Raw genomic sequence first — 16077 nt, 5'->3', positions numbered from 1 at the left:
GTATGACTTCCAACTTGTTAAATTTGCTAAGACTTATTTTGTGATTTAACATATCATCCACCCTGGAGAAGGATCCTTATTGTGGTTGAGAAAAGTGTATATTCTGTTGCTATTGGGTGAAATGTTCTGTATGTGTGTCAGGTCTATTTGGTGTATAGTTTACTCTAGTGCTTTGTGTGTTTTTTTATCTTCTGTCTGGATGTTCTCTCATTTTTTAAAGATTTTTATGTATTTATTTGAGAGAGAGCAAGAGCGAGTGAGAGAGCACGCACACGTGCACAAGCAGGGAGAGAAGCAGAGGGGGAGGAAGAAGCAGGCTTCCCAATGAGCAGGGAGCCCAACATAGGGCTCAATCCCAGGACCCTGAGATCATGACCTGAACTGAAGGCAGATGCTTAACCCACAGAGCCATCCAGGTGCCCCACTGTCTGGATGTTCTATCCATTATTAAAAATGTGGTATTGAAGTCTCTATTATGGTATTACCATGTATTTCTTCCTTCAGTTCTGTCAGTATTTGCTTTACATATTTAGATATCCTGACGTTGGGTGTATACATAATTGTTATATTTTCCTGGTGGATTGACCCTTTTATTGTTATAAAATGTCTTTTTTTGCCCCTTATCACAAATTTTGACTTAAAGTCTATTTTGTCTTATAGTCACCACTGTTCTCTTTTGGTTACTATTTTTACGGAATATACTTTTCTATCCCTTCACTTTCAGTTTATGTGTATCCTTAAATCTAATGTAAGTTTTTGCAGACAGTATATAGTTGGGTCTTTTTTTTTTTTTTTTTTCCAATCCATTCAGGAACTCTAAGCATTTTGGGGAGTTTAATCCATATACATTTATTTATTTAAAGATTTATTTTATATATATATAGAGAGTGTGTGTGGGGGGGGAGGAGCAAAGGGAGAGGGAGAGAATCTCAAGCAGACTCCCTGCTGAGCATGGAGACCAATGCCAGGCTTGATCTCATGACCTGAGCTGAAATCAAGTGTCTGATGCTTAAAAGAATGAGCCACCCAGGCACCCATAATCCAATTACAGTAAAAGTAATTATTAATAAGGAAGGATTTACTTTTGCCATTTGTTGATATTTTTCAGTTAGTCTTGTCATTCTTCTGCCTTTTCATCACTTGGTGTCCTCCTTTATGATTTGTTGATTTTTTGATATTGATATGCTTTGATTCCTTTTCACTTTTTTAAAATATTTTATTAATTTGACAGAGAGAAATCACAACTAGGCAGAGAGGCAGGCAGAGAGAGAGGGGAGGAAGTAGGCTCCCCGTGGAGCAGAGAGCCCGATATGGGGCTCGATCCCAGGACCCTGGGATCATGACCTGAGCCGAAGGCAGAGGCTTTAACCCACTGAGCCACCCAGGCGCCCCTCCTTTTTCTTTTTAAGATTTTATTTATTTATTTCACAGACAGAGATCACAAGTAGGCGGAGAGACAGGAGGGGGTGGGGGGAAGCAGGCTCCCCGCTGAGCAGAGAACCCGATGTAGGGCTTGATCCCAGGATGCTGAGATCATGACCCAAGTCGAAGGCAGAGGCTTAACCCACAGAGCCACCCAGGCGCCCCTCCTTTTCCTTCTTCTATTGTATTACTTTCATAGGTTTTTATATGTGGATGTGTAGTTACCTTGAAATACACAAAAAATCTTATAGTTAATAAGTTTATTTTAAGCTGATAACTTAAGTTCAATTGTATACAAAAACTCTCCTCTTTAACTTCTCCCCCTAACATTTTTTTGTCACAATTTGTATCTATTTTGTGTATCTTTTAACATTTTCACTGTTATTTTAATATTTTCCTAACACGTATACTGGAATTAAAAGTGATTTAATAACTGCCATTACAGTAATACAGTATTCTGTATTTGTCTATATATTTATCTTTACCAACAAGTTTCATACTTATGCTATTGTGTTATTTTTAGCATCCTTTTGGTCTAACTCGAAGAATTCTCTTTGGCATCTTTTCTAAGGCAGGTCTAGTGGTGATGAACTCCTCCAGCTTTTATCTGAGAAAGTCATTATTTTTCCAATTTCTAAAGAATAGTTTTTCAAAATAAATATTACTCTTGTAATAAAAGAAAAGTTTCTTTTCTTTCTTTCTTTTTCTTTTTTTGGGGGGGGGCACTGAATAGATCATCCCACTTTTTTCTGGCCTGCAAGATTCCTCCTGGAAAATCTGCTTATAGTCTTATATGGATTCCCTTGTATATGACAAGTATCTATTTTTCTCTCTGCTTTCAAAAATCATTTTGACTTTGACAATCTGATTATAATTTGTCTTGGTGTGGATTTCTTTGGATTCCTCTCTTTAATGATCTTTTGGTTTCTTGGATCTGGATGTCCATTTTCTACCCCAGATTTGGAACTTTTCAGCCATTATTTCTTTGCATAAACTTTCTGGTCGTTTCTCTCTTTTCCAACTGGGACTCAATGCATATATTGGTCTGTGTAATGTTATACCATAAGTCTCTTTAGCTTTATCATTCTTATTCAATCTATTTTCTTTTTGCCCCTCTGACAAAATTATTTCCAGTGACTTGTCTTTGTGTTCATTGATCCTTTCTTCCATTTGATTGGTTTGCTGATGAACCCTTCAAATGAATTTTTCACATCAGATTTTATTTCTGGCTCCATGATTTCCATTTTGTAGTTTTAAAACATTTTCTCTCTCTTTTGAAATTCTCATCCTTTGTCGAAATTGTTCATGCTTTGTTCTCGACCTTGGTTAGCATCTTTATGGCAGTTATTTTGAATTCTCTGTCAAGAAATCATATAATGCTGTTTTATTAAGATTTCTGAAGATGATTTTGCTGATTTATTTGGAACAGCTTTGCCTGATTATTTATTTTTCTTGACTTTCTGTGTTGGTGGCTGTGCAACGGACAAAAGAGTCACCTCTCCCAGTCTTCACAGAATGTCCTTATACAGAAGATGGCCCTCACTAATCAGCTTGTACAGAGATTTTGGGGGTCTCTACCAATTCTTTTTCTCCCCAGGAAAATGTAGGAAGTTGTAGTTCTGTTTTGCTTGATCTGTGCTGAAATTTGGGAGGGAAGCTATGTTGTCTACTAGTTCAAATAGCTATCTCTGTTCTTCCCCCCAGGTGGTTAGACTATATTGGACCCATAGAACTCCAAGACTGGAAAGACAGAAGCTTAACATTTGGGGAACACCCTAGGGAAAGTTAGGGTGCTGATGAGTGAATAAACACCTTTCTTCCACTGAAAGAAGCTGAGTGCTAGGAGGTCTCTTCCCAGTTATAAGGTATTTCACTGGGGTCAGGGACTGGTTTCCCTACTCATTTTAGTGATTGTGGTTTTTGTCTTCACCTGGGGTGAAGGAGCCTTTCAATTAGTTTCTGGATTTCTCACAAAGGGAATTTGTCTGTGAATTATTGCTGAATTGGTCTGTTTGCAGGGGGAAGGAGGTCCATGGCTTACTACTCCACCATCTTGCTGATGTCCCTCCTGACAAGGCTTTTATTTCACCCTTATTGTTGATAGTTTCATTGTGGATAGAATTTTATGTTACTGTTTTTTTTTTTCTCAGCATTTTGATGATGTTTCACTGTCTTCTCAATTCTTTAGTTGTTAATGAAATGTCAACACTCAAACTAATTTTCTTTGTTAGTAATATATTCTCTGTCTAGTTTAAAAAAATTAATAGATATTATGTTTAATTCCAGTATTAGTTATCAATGTTATATTAGTTTCAGGTATACAATGTAGTGGTTCAGGAATTCTATATATTACTCATACTCATCATGACAAATGTACTCTTAATCTCCTTCACCTAGTTCACCCATTCCCCCATGCACTTCCCCTCTGGTTACCATTAGTTCTATAGTGAAGACTGTTTCTTGGTTTGTTTCCCTTTTTTCTTTGCTCATTGTTTTGTTTCTTAAATTCCTCATATGAATGAAATCATATTGTATTTGTCTTTCTCTAACTTATTTCCTTTAGCATTATACCCTCTAGATCCAACCATGTTGTTGTAAATGACGAGATTTTATTTTTTTGCTGAATAATATTCCATTGTATGTATACATACACATTTTCTTTCTCCATTCATCCATTGACGGACACTTGGGCTATTTCCATGTCTTGGCTATTGTAAATAATGTGGCAATAAACATGGGAGTACATATATCTTTTTGAATTAGTGCTTTTGTATTCTTTGGGTAAATACCCAGTGGTGGAATTACTGGTTATGACAGTTCTATTTTTAATTTTTTTTTTTGAGAAACCTCCATACTGCTTTCTATAGTGACTGCACCAGTTTACATTCCCAACAACAGTGTATGAGAGTTCCTTTTTCTCTACATCTTCACCAACACTTGTTATTTCTTGTGTTACTTTAGCCATTCTACTTGTTTTAAAAATATTTTGTCTTTGTTATTTTGAAGTTTTACTTTGTGTTTATTTTCATGTAGATTGTCTTGGATTTTGGGGCTTTCTTACTCTGAAACTTGGTTTCTTTCATAAATTTGGGCAAACTCTAAGTCATTATTCTTTTGAAAAATTTCTCTGAAATTCCAGTTAGTATATATTGGACTTGCTTACTCTATTTTCATTCTCCCTTAATCCTTTGTTCATATTTATTTATTTTCTGAGCTATATTCTGAGTGATTTTACTCTCAGCTCCTTAGTAATTTAGATTTTGAGTGAGGGGTGCCTGGGTGGCTCAGTGGGTTAAGCCTCTGCCTTCAGCTCAGGTCATGATCTCAGGGTCCTGGGATCGAGCCCCACATCAGGCTCTCTGCTCAGTGGGGAGCCTGCTTCCTCCTCTCTCTCTGCCTGCCTCTCTGCCTACTTGTGATCTCTGTCAAATAAATAAATAAAATCTCAAAAAAAAAAAAACAGATTTTGAGTGAGAGAGAAAGGTGGGACATGAGTTGGGGGAGGAGCAGAAGGGGAGGGGGAGGGAAAGGGAGAGAATCCCAAGCTGACTGCACTGAGCACAGAGACCAACGTAGAGGTCAATTCCATGGCACTGAGATCTCAACCTGAGCCAAAATGAAGAGTCAGATGCTCATCCTGGGCCCTGCCACTTATTTCTTCTTGTTTAATTTGTTGTTTAACCATTCATTTCAATTTTTAATTACATTTTTAATTTAAAATTATTTATTTCCAAATGTGCCTAGTTAACTTTTTAAAATTATATATCAATACTGTTCACTTTCTTAATTCACATAAATGAATATTTTATATTATGTATTTGATAATTCTAACATCTTTAATTTTGTAGGTAGATTCCATAATGTACTATTTCATTCTGAGCTCATGTTCTATAAAATCTTATCTGTCAGGATTCTGGGTTTAAATTATACTCCTCAACAAATGATTTGCATTGGCTCCTTCCAAGTTCTTGAGGTCACTACCAAGCCTAGATACCATTAAACTACATTTTCAGATTGGGGTTTATTTTTTCCTCCAAGGTCACAGAAGTGGTGTGAATTCAGGCTTTAAACTTGTGTGAGAATAAACTTGTTATGCATTCTCAGGGGAGACTTTTCTTTCCCAATACGTACCTCCTTCACCCAGAACCAAGGCAGAGATAGGCACAAAGACCATCATTAACCTTTGAGAATCTGCTTATTTTTCCAAGCCCATCCACTGAAGATATACGCTTTGAGAATTCTGGGATTAAGTTGGAGGGAATGAAGTCTCTGATCAGACTTCATCATAAGATACCACCTTCCCAGATTCCCAACACATAAAATTTAAAATTCAGCCTTTAAGTCAGCAGGAAGCAGTCAATAACCACTCCTACCCCCAAGACAAACATCTGTGTGGTATCATTCTGCATTCACTTCTTTTGTGTGTGTGTGTGTGTGTGTGTGGTTTCTTGCTTCTGAGGAACTTCCTCACTTATTAGCTCAATCATTCACTGAAAAGATTAAGTACTCTTTGCAACATTTTAAGGTATCTTTCTGAATCTTTGTTCAGCCAGATGGCCCTGGTTTCTTCTATAAACTAGGAGCTTAGAGCCATATGCTGAGAATGAAGGGAAGAAATAGTTTGCTGGAGAGAGGAAAGGTTTGAAATGGGGGAAAGTGGGAAAGCAAATGAAATAGTAAAGCACTAAATAGTAAAGAGTTGATGGTACCCAGGAAAGTTCATAAGGATGGATCACTTGATAAGATTTATAGCCTTTGGGTATATGGTAGCCTTATCTGATACCTATTAGCCCAATAACCTTGGACAAATCACACCCTGTTTGTATCTACCTATATCACGGTGGTTGTGAAGACAACTGTTATAAAAATCCAGCATTGAACTAAACCACTATTTCCAGCAAATAGTAATTGAGTCATGATGTGAAACTTATTTGTTTTACAGACTTATTTAATAGAATTTGTTGAAGCCAAATTAGCAAAGACCTAATTACTATGGGTCATTTGCTGTGATGTAAAAATTGTTTTGCCAAGCAAAACTTGTATTCAAGTGTCTTCATTAGTAATACTTTACCCGTGGTAATAAAAATTAACTTTTATCCAATTAAATCATGATAATCTAAGAGAGTCTTAACATTCATACCAACAGGTAATCTTTAAGGCAGAAAATATAAAGATCCCAGAAAGTATAAAAATAATTTACCACAAAATGTTCATCAAAATCAGGTTAACCCCCAAATTTTAGATGGCTAAATATTTTCTAGTTTTGGCCTTTTCAAGAATATCATTTGATAATATATTCACCATTGATCTAGTTGCTATGAGATAAAAATATAATAAATTAACTTAATCTTAAGGAGTTTCTATGTTAGGTGGTCAAATGCTTTTCTGACAAATCACAGAACATTATAATGAAACCCAAGTACATGTAAATTAAATTACACAGTATTTGACATATCACCAATATTTGGAAGAACGTATTCATTGTCGGAACAATGACAGCATCCATGAATATAAGAGATAAGATTCTGAATTTAATTTTCCTAGCTGGCATTGTGGCATTTTGGCATTGTGATTAAGTCACCATATTTATTCTGATTAAACAACTGGCATTCATGCTACAAAACTGTGAGAAAAAATGTCAATATGGGCCTTGAAAATGAATTCATTGATTTTGGGATATATAACAATACTCAAAAGGCAGTATACTATTAACTCTTATCTTAAGTCCTTTTACTTGTTCCAGTGGTAGGTAGCATCAGTTTTTTCAGATTATCTGTTTTAAAGATTGAAGTCTTTTCTGGTCAAAGTACAGGAATAGAACCTTTCTCTGGCAAAGTACATGTTCTATTGATTATGCCAAAAAAAGTTCAGTAGGTGTTTTTACATCAGTGTACAGTGGATTTTTCCCCCCTCAAGTATCTGCTTCCAGGAGATTAAGTTGAAAAGTCTAATTATTTCAGAAGGGCTACTTCTCCTTATCTCAATTCCACTCAAATGTAGTCAACAAAAGAGTGATTTAGGCAGTCTTAACTTTTTGAAAACTTAATGAGTTTTAGAAGAACCACCAAAATGCACTCAAAGGAGTAATAGCTGTTTTACTAACTTTATTTGTATTCTGCTCCAGGTTCTTTGTAAGTAAGTCCTTAAAGTTAGAATGTTTTAATTATAAGAAATGTACGTAACAAATGCTTTAAAGAGGCCAAAACCAAAATGTAATTGGTATTTAATGACAGGTAGTAAAGACAGAGTGATTTGGTAATCTAGAAGTACAACTATTTGAAACAGATATAGGGCCTTTTAGTTAAAAAAAAAAAAAAAGTCAAGTATTAATTTTGTTGTCACCAGATAGATTTTCCTTACCATACTTCTATAATACCAAGAACTCACTGAAAGAGTTTCATTAATTCAGAATGATCAATGGAAAGTATACTTCCAGTTACTTGGAACGGATATAAAAATTTAAATTCAAACACTCTTTTAAATACAGATTCCTCTGGATTTTTTCTCATGAATTAGGGAAATGATTTCTGATCAAGATATCTCTCTTTAAACAGTTGAAAATTTGTTAAGTACAATTACGGGTCTTAAAATTGTTAATGTGATCATTACAAGACGAGTATAGACAAACTACACTCTTTTTAGGAGACACTGTGAAAGGAAAAAGCTTTAATCTATCTTTTCCAATTATATTTTCTAGGTTTATTGAGTTTTATTGCCTTTTGAAAAGTGACATCACACAAAAGATTCATTTAATAGGAAGACTTTTAGACACTTAAAATCTTCCCTTGGAATATCAGTCATTAAAAGTATGAAAACTCAATCTAGATATCATGCAGTTTATGCTGTAGAAGCATACTTTTAGAATTTTAAGCTTAACTATAAATGCTTTTTCTATTGCAATAGTGTTTAGCCACTTTGTGATTACCTCAAGGTGAGAAGTATGACTGGGAGAGGGCACAAGGGAATATCCTGGGGCACCAGAAATGATGTCTATCTTAATCCGGGTGGTAACATGAATGTAAGCATACATAAAATTTCATATCTGTATCCTTAAGATTTATGCCCTATGGCATAACTTATTTCTCCAAAAAATGTAAAAAAAAGAGTGTTTAGCTACTTTATGAAATGCCTAGTATTTTATAGGAATCATTAATATAATTTTATAAGTCAAAATGTATGGGGGAAAAACAAATTATCTGATGCTTATGGCATAAAGATTACGGTCACTTTCAGGTAAATTATATCTGAAGCTAGTGTTAAGCTTCAGTAATGAGAGGTCACTGGTATTCTATCAGAAATGGTGTCGGGAAGAATACAATGTATCAATTTAACTATAAAGGACAGAAATGCTATAACAGCTTTAACAACAACAAGATGAGAGCATCATCAAATAAGTGACAGGACTCTGGCATAATTATTTGGCTTATGATTGCTCATGTTTTTGTTTTTGTTTTTTAAATTTTTGCTTTTCACTATTTGGGTTTTGCCTTATTTTTGCTTGGACTTCCAAAGTATGGGGTTAGGAAAAGAATTCAAATTAAATTCAAGTTAAATTAGTTTTTTTATTTATTTTCAACTGTTGTTTTTAATGTGGTATGAAGCTGAAGTTATGACTGTAATTTGAAAATTATGCATTCTACTTTCCATCTATTATAGGAGAAAAGAGTTGGTTTATGAAGGAAATATAAACAATCTGCCTCAAATGTTTAACTTTTGCTCAGAACTATGTTAATTCTCATCACCTCCAAAAGCCTTTGAGAGGATTAGCTGCATAGACCAATATTGTTCTATATTAGTCAGTATTAAGCATATGATGTCACCTTGTTTCCTCCCCTCCTCAAGTCTTTTTTTTTAAGTGGGGGGAAGGGGAAGGGAGTGTTTTTGGGCGATTCTCAAAATTCTGTGGCTTAAATACCACTAGCTGACACACCTGATTGAAAACCTTACACTCTCAAACCTGTTTGAAATGGGTCAAATACCTAAGCGCTGCAGAACAATGCAATCCAACCAGCAATTCCCCATAAGAGAGAAAGGGGGTGTGATTAGGTTCCAGCTATTAAGCAAGTTATTGCAAAAACAGTTTAGTGGTTTGTTTCTGCAACAGTCACAGGTTAAGCTAGTATTTTCTATCTTAATTAGCTCCAAGAAAACCCCAGTAGGCTGTAAGAGGCAGGATAAATAGCCAAAGCTCGGAGCAAGTGGGGCAAACATTAAGAGATTTATGGAGGTCTTTATACTGACCCTCGGCTTTGGTTATTGATCATTAACCCTGCTGGGGAACTATCGAACGGAATTTGTTTGAGGTTTATCGAGACACAGGAAAGAAGATGCAGGAGGGAATATAAGCTTCTAATAAAAGAAACGCAGCAACAATAGCAGAGGAACAGCTCTGCCTGGTGACGTAATGGCTGGCAGCAGTCCAGCTTCAGCAGAGCTGCTGCTACCTCAGCATCCAACCTCTCTCAACACAGTCCAGCTTCGGCAGAGCTACCGGGGCTGCTACTTCTTGCGATGCCACTTTGTTGGTGCCACCAACACCTTACCTTGGAGGGCCAAATCACCGAACAAAGGGTTGTCCTGTTTTAAGTTGTCGGAACCCACACTCTCTCTCACTCAATCCCGCCAGCTTCTCAGGAACCGAGTCAATCCTCCTCTTAAGTTTAGGGCGAGCACACTGGTGCACACTCCAGGCGTGCCTCAGTTTCCCCAAGCTGCTCTCGGGTCCGCCTCGAACTGCCCGGTCCCCTCCCCCCTCCCCCCCGGCCGATCCTCAGCCTCAGTTGATCGCAGCAGCCCCGCTCACCCGCCCGGCCCCCGCATGCCGGTCCTCCCGCCTTACCTCCGCCAGGTAGAGGTTGAGGAGACAGAGCGTGGAGAACTGGAGACAGGAGGGGAAGCAGTAGAGCAGCCAGTGGGGGAAGAAGTGCAGGTGAGCGGGCGGCCGGAGCAGGGGCAGGGAGCCGCTGAGAGAGAAGGCGGCGGAGAAGAGGGTGGTCCTGAGCGCTGCCCACAGGAGACAGAGGAAGAGGCAGAGGCTCTGGTAACTCAGCCGCCGCTCCCGGTACAGGAGCAGCCGCCACAGCTGCAGGTAGGCAAAGGCGAAGAGCGCGGCGTAGAGCAGGGCGTGCAGGATGCTCAGCGCCAACTGCACCGAGCCCGGCACCGCGGCGCCTGAGGCGGCAGCGACGGCGCCTCCGCCTCCGGGCGTCGAGGGCTCGCGGCCGGCAGCCGGACCCGGCACGGACACCCTCATGAGGGGGCTGGGGTCAGGGGAGAGAGCGCGGGAAGGAAGGGGCCGGATTCAGAGCCGCCGTCGAGGGGGATAAAGATTTCCCCCTTACCCCCCACCCACCCCAACCTCCAACCCCAGGAAGCGCCGTGACAGGACCCGGAGCACCGCGCAGAGCAGCCGCGGCTCCCCGGACCCCGCCTCCTCTCCCCGCCCCCCGGGGGGTCTCGGCTCCTCCTGCTGCGGCTCGGCTCGGTAGCTGCAAAAAACAACTCTCCGCTGGAGACAATCAGCTGAGAAACCCGAGCATTTGAGGCGCTCGCTCCGCACCGTGGGCTCGCGCCGATTGGCCCAGGCGGGCACGCCCCCTGCGCACCGCGCTCGGAAGGCCATGGGCCACAGGACCCGTCGCTCGAAGGCACCAAGATCTGATTGGGCATCCGCTTTCCTCACTTTCTCCCTCCCTTTTACTCTCCACCCACATTGCCGATTGGCCCAGCAACTGCACGGCCAGCTCGCGCCGGCGGGAGGACTCGGTGGTCGCCTGTCACCTGGGGCGGCTCTCGCTCCTCCTCCTGAGCTTCCCATTGGTTGGAGAGGCCGCACGTAGGGAGCACGAGGAGGGGGAGGAGCATTGGGGTTGTTTTTTGCTCAGCAGGCCGACCCCGCCGTGCGGCGGTGGCCGCAAGCGCTGAGCTTGGGGGTGCTGCCCCCTAGTAGGTAGGCGCTGCCGTTCGTCGCTGCCGGCAAGCCGGCAGGGGCCCCGCCTGCTGCCTCTTCTTCACGTGGCGGGAACTGTCGGCCGCAGGAACCGCCTGGGTTCCTCTGGGTAGGTCTTGCCGCAGGTCTCGGGCAGGTGAGTGGCAGCGGAGGTCCTTCCTTGAAGTGGTTTCAGCCTGCCGGGATGGGGATTCAGCCTGGCGGCTGTCCCCCAGCAAGGGCTGCGTCACTGAGTTCTGGGGTCTGGCTTAAAATAAGGGCCTCACCTGCATCCTTCTGAGGGGCATTTTGCTTTCTTCTTTTCCGCCAGCAGGAGCGGCGAGAAAAACGTGAGCACTTTGTGGGGAGAGGGGACGGAATGAGAAGAGTGAACTGAAGCTTTAAGCAAACTTCTTCCTTGGGGGAGGACGAGTGATATTAGGATGAGATGGATGTCCACAGGAGATGTGAATAGGGGGAAGGTGGGTCTTTGAAACTTGGAATTTGGAAGGATGCTCTGAGCACAAGTGTGCTCTGAGCACAAGGGAAAAAGGCAGAAAAAGAACTGTAAGTCTGATGAATGTCTAGGGAGAAAAAAGTAGAGTAGTTTGTACTTAAATTCCACATATATTCCTTCAATCCTTAGTCCTGTACTTGGTGGATGGTGGCGCTCTTCTTGAGGCTCAGAGAGGTACAAAACGAATGCTATATTATATTATTGCTGTACATAGCGAGGAGTAGATCTTCCAACTTGTGTTGGACTGACGACATTTGCTGGGTTTTTTTCTTTTTAGCGTTTAGCAATAAAATGAGCAAAGTAATGCAGAATGATGAGAAAACAATTTATATTCTCTTTAGAGTGAGTGGCACGTCACAAATTCAGTATCCTTTTGAAAGTCACTGCTACATTTACTGGTGCAACCAAGACTCAGCCTTTGGTAACTCACCATTCTTTGTCCTAATGCTTTGCGTAAGAAGAGTTTTGCTACCTTCTTTCCTAGCTAAGTGATCCACAGAGAACTTTAAAGTCTATTTTGTACTACAGAGTCTGGGACAGTGGTTCACCCAGGCACCAGATGCTGATGTGTTTTTGGATTCTTTATAGGTATATTGACAAACTGTGATGTTTAGGCTTGGCATAATTATGTGGATATCTCAGATAAAACATTCAGCCAAGCAGGGTGTACAGTGTAGCCTAGAGCCCGGTACAACTTGTTGAAAGAAGTAGGTCTGAGTTAAGCAGTTGTGTGCTTTAGCTTGCAATTAGCTTTTTAAAAAGGAAATTATTATATTTTAAAGATTTTATTTATTTGAGAGAGAGCAAGCATGAGTGCAAAGGAAATGGAGAAGTAGACTTCCCACTGAGCAGGGAGCCTGATGTAGGACTTGATCCCAGGACCCTGGGATGGTGACCTGAGCTGAAGGCAGACGCTTAATGCACTGGGCCCCCAGGCGCCCCTTAAGCTTGTAAATTAAGCAGGAACTCAGAGTTCTGTGATTTTAGGCACTCATCAAAATCAGGAGAACCTCCTGTTCCCTGACATGCCTATTTTTGTATCTTCCATAATGATGAGGTACATGTTTCGTTCACGAATAGACTTTCACCATGAACTGGTTTTTCTTTTTCTCTGGTATTCTCTATTCAGAGTTATGGTAAACCACATCTGGGTAGTACCCATACTAGTTTGAGGTCTTTGCTTGTTAAATTTTTTATTTCAAAGCATGTCCAGATAGTTTTTTTTTCCCCTCTTCCTCTTTTGGGGGTGCATGAGGGCTGCAGATAGGGGATTTGCCCCAACTGCCTTGAAGAAGCTCTGAAGTAGAGAGAGGTTGACTCCTTTTATTGCTTCCATTGAATCTTAAATGATAAACTTTTGTTTATTTGTTTGTTTGTTTTTGTTTTAGAGGTCACAAGTAGACAGAGAGGCAGGCAAAGAGAGAGGGGGAAGCAGGCTCCCTTCTGAGCAGAGAGCCCAATGCAGGGCTCGATCCCAGGACCCTGAGATCATGACCTGAGCTGAAGACAGAGGCTTAACCCACATAGCCACCCAGGTGCCTCTTAAATGATAAACTTTCGATGATATCTAATCAAGAATTTATTTAAAGCTGGTTCAATGAGCAGGTTTTCTCCAGTAGTAGCATTAAACTATAAGCCAATTTTTGCCAGAATGTTCTTACAGGAAGTTTGTAGCATTATATGCCCCATTTGTTGCAAAATATGAATTGTGTCTTTTCTCAGAGAATAATGCTCACAGACTTGGTATAATTTGTTTAATGTTTATAGTTGTTAATTTCCTCTTTTTCTTGAGAGACAACTTTTAGTTTTATGGTTAATCGTAAGGGAAATTTAAGTCTATAAAGGGAAACTAACCAAGGTCGTCTAGAAAAGCTTGCTGCTTGATATTCTAAAATTTGAAATGTGTCCAAATGCAGAGTGGTTGAATATTGTTTTCTAGGAGGGTACATTACTCCAGCACAATGGTCTTTCAAACATTTCAAAGCAAAAGAACTATTTGCCAAGTATTATTATAAACAGGACCCAATCCCAAAATGGGATTGTTCTAACTGTAGAGTCACCAGCTGCTCCAGCTGTGGAACACATGAAGGCAGATCCTTTCCCTACCCCTCACTAGCAGGAAGATGAATGTTTTTCTGTTGAAATTCTTCCTCCTCATTACCCTCTGGGGACTCTCAGTATTTTGGTGCTGAGCAAAATTTTGTTGCCTTTTTTTTTTTTAAGTTGGCTTCCCGCCCAGCGTGCAACCCAATGCAGGGCCAAACCCACAACCCTGACATCAAGACCTGAGCTGAGATCGAGTTGGTTGCTTAACCGACTGAGGAACCCCAGGGCCCCCAAATTTTGTTGCCTTTTATTTATTGTTTGTATTTGCAAGCTTTAACCCTTTTTGTACTACAGCCTCAACTCACAGGGTTTATCACCCTCTTGTATTTGTCCTTAGTTAAATGTCACACATTTTTTCCAAACTTTTTTTTTTTTTTTTAAATAGTCTCCATGCCCAGTATGGAGCCCAATGTGGGGCTTAAACTGAGATCAAGAACTGCTTAACCGATTAAGCCACCCAGGTGTCCCTACCAACTTTTTTTTTTTTTAAAGATTTTATTTATTTATTTGGCAGAGAGACGGTGAGAGAGGGAATACAAGCAGGAAGTGTGGGAGAAGGAGAAGCAGGCTTCTCTCTGAGCAGAGTGCCCGATGCGGGGATCCATCTCAGGACCCTGGGACCACGACCTGAGCCGAAGGCAGACACTTAACATCTGAGCCACACAGGCACCCTGCCCCTACCAACTTTTAAATGGTAAGGTGTACTTGTTTAGAGTTTAGGGATGAGGCAAAAGTTACATCTTGCATACCAACTCTGATTAGTGCTGACAGGAGCATATACTGACGAACTGAAGGCCCCCTCTAGTCTCAAAGGGTATGAGTCTGCATGTAGTTGGGCGATGTATGTGTGTAGTATTGGCAAACATTTGCCTATGATTTCCTTCTTTTGGTATTGGCACCTGTTGTGGTTATAGTCTGTTGCATTTGAAAGAGTTCTCTTCATTTGTAGAATTATCCTACAGAGAAACTGGGTCAATTTCCTGTGAATTCTTTGATATTTACTGCTTTGAAAATCCAGTGTATGTATTTATGTTCAAGTCACTTTCCTCTTAGCTGTTATTAAAACCAATAAGTCTAGGCTGGGTTGTACTATAATAACAACCCCCAGAGATTTAACACAACAGTATTTAATTTGTGTTCACTGTGGGTTAGCTGGGAACTTTGCCCCATGTTGTCCTCTTTCTGAGACTAGGTGTAGCAGAGAAGGCTGCATTTTGAGTGTTATCATTCATCATAGCAGAAGAAAAATGTATTGTGGGTCATAAAAATATATTGACTAGGAAAAACTCCTGGAAATTACATATGTCACTGCACATTTCATTGGCCAAATCAAGTCATGGCTATACCTAATTCAAGGAATTGGGAAGTACAATCTTAACACGTGTAGAGAACTAGAAGCATTTGAACAGTCCACCCTTTTTGTGAACAGATATTCTCCTTCTTACATGTAGTTCATCCTTGACCCTTCCCAGTGGACATAACCCCCAAATCCCATCCAGTCACTATATTAAGTTTAAAGTCTAGGATCTCTAACTAATGCCCAGTAGTGCTAATCTCTAACCAGTCTAGACGTTATAAGTTATCTATTTCCCACTCCCAGTTGAATACATAGGGTAGTGTAGGGACAAATACGAGTAAGTGTTCTGATTTGGAGAGAGGAGGAATGGAAGACACACACCAGACTTGAGACTATAGGAACTCTGAAATCTCACTGGGCAGATATTGCCAGGGCTCTTCTTCTGTTCACTGGGTTCTCCAGTTCAGTGCTTTTCAAACTAACTGTCATGAATGACCAGGGTTGGTTTTTGTTTTTGTTTTGTTTTGTTTTGTTTAAATTCTTAATGATTCAAAATCTAAATTTGTATTTTTGTTAACTACAGTAAAAATGAATTACAACAAAAATGGAATGAAAACACTTACCAAATGACAAGCACAATTTTAAAATTTTTAGATTCAACAGACAGAAAATTACTGTGTAAAATGGGTTATAACAGTTTTTTGACATCTACACTCAATGTCTGTGTTTGTCTCATTAGTATAGACCCAGTAACAAACAGTTGGTATTCTGGCACATGTCCTAGGGCATAGTTCTCCATGGTCCTTG

The 16077-nt window shown here is 40.2% G+C and overlaps 2 protein-coding genes across 7 annotated transcripts in view; one reads left to right on the top strand and one right to left on the bottom strand.

Moving 5' to 3' along the window:
• GPR137C (G protein-coupled receptor 137C) overlaps nt 1–10727 on the bottom strand; it is a 70667-nt gene extending 59940 nt beyond the window's left edge. For both annotated transcript variants that reach the window (XM_046008512.1, XM_046008513.1), the window contains exon 1: nt 10262–10727. In XM_046008512.1, coding sequence (XP_045864468.1) covers nt 10262–10675 — 414 coding nt within the window. In that variant the 5' untranslated portion in view covers nt 10676–10727. The remainder of the gene's footprint in view (nt 1–10261) is intronic.
• Nucleotides 10728–11246: 519 nt separating this feature from the next.
• TXNDC16 (thioredoxin domain containing 16) overlaps nt 11247–16077 on the top strand; it is a 115295-nt gene continuing 110464 nt past the window's right edge. The window contains exons 1-2 of one of the 5 annotated variants that reach the window (XM_046009811.1): nt 11247–11507; nt 14488–14667. The gene's annotated coding sequence lies outside the window, so the exon portion shown is untranslated. Of the gene's footprint in view, nt 11508–11681; nt 11833–14487; nt 14668–16077 lie in introns of all 5 variants that reach the window. The other 4 variants (XM_046009813.1, XM_046009814.1, XM_046009812.1 and 1 more) reach the window with 4 other exon arrangements.

Source organism: Meles meles, chromosome 6 (genome assembly GCF_922984935.1).
Source record: "Meles meles chromosome 6, mMelMel3.1 paternal haplotype, whole genome shotgun sequence".
Taxonomy (NCBI): Eukaryota; Metazoa; Chordata; class Mammalia; order Carnivora; family Mustelidae; genus Meles; species Meles meles.
This window is presented reverse-complemented; position numbering and strand designations above follow the sequence as displayed.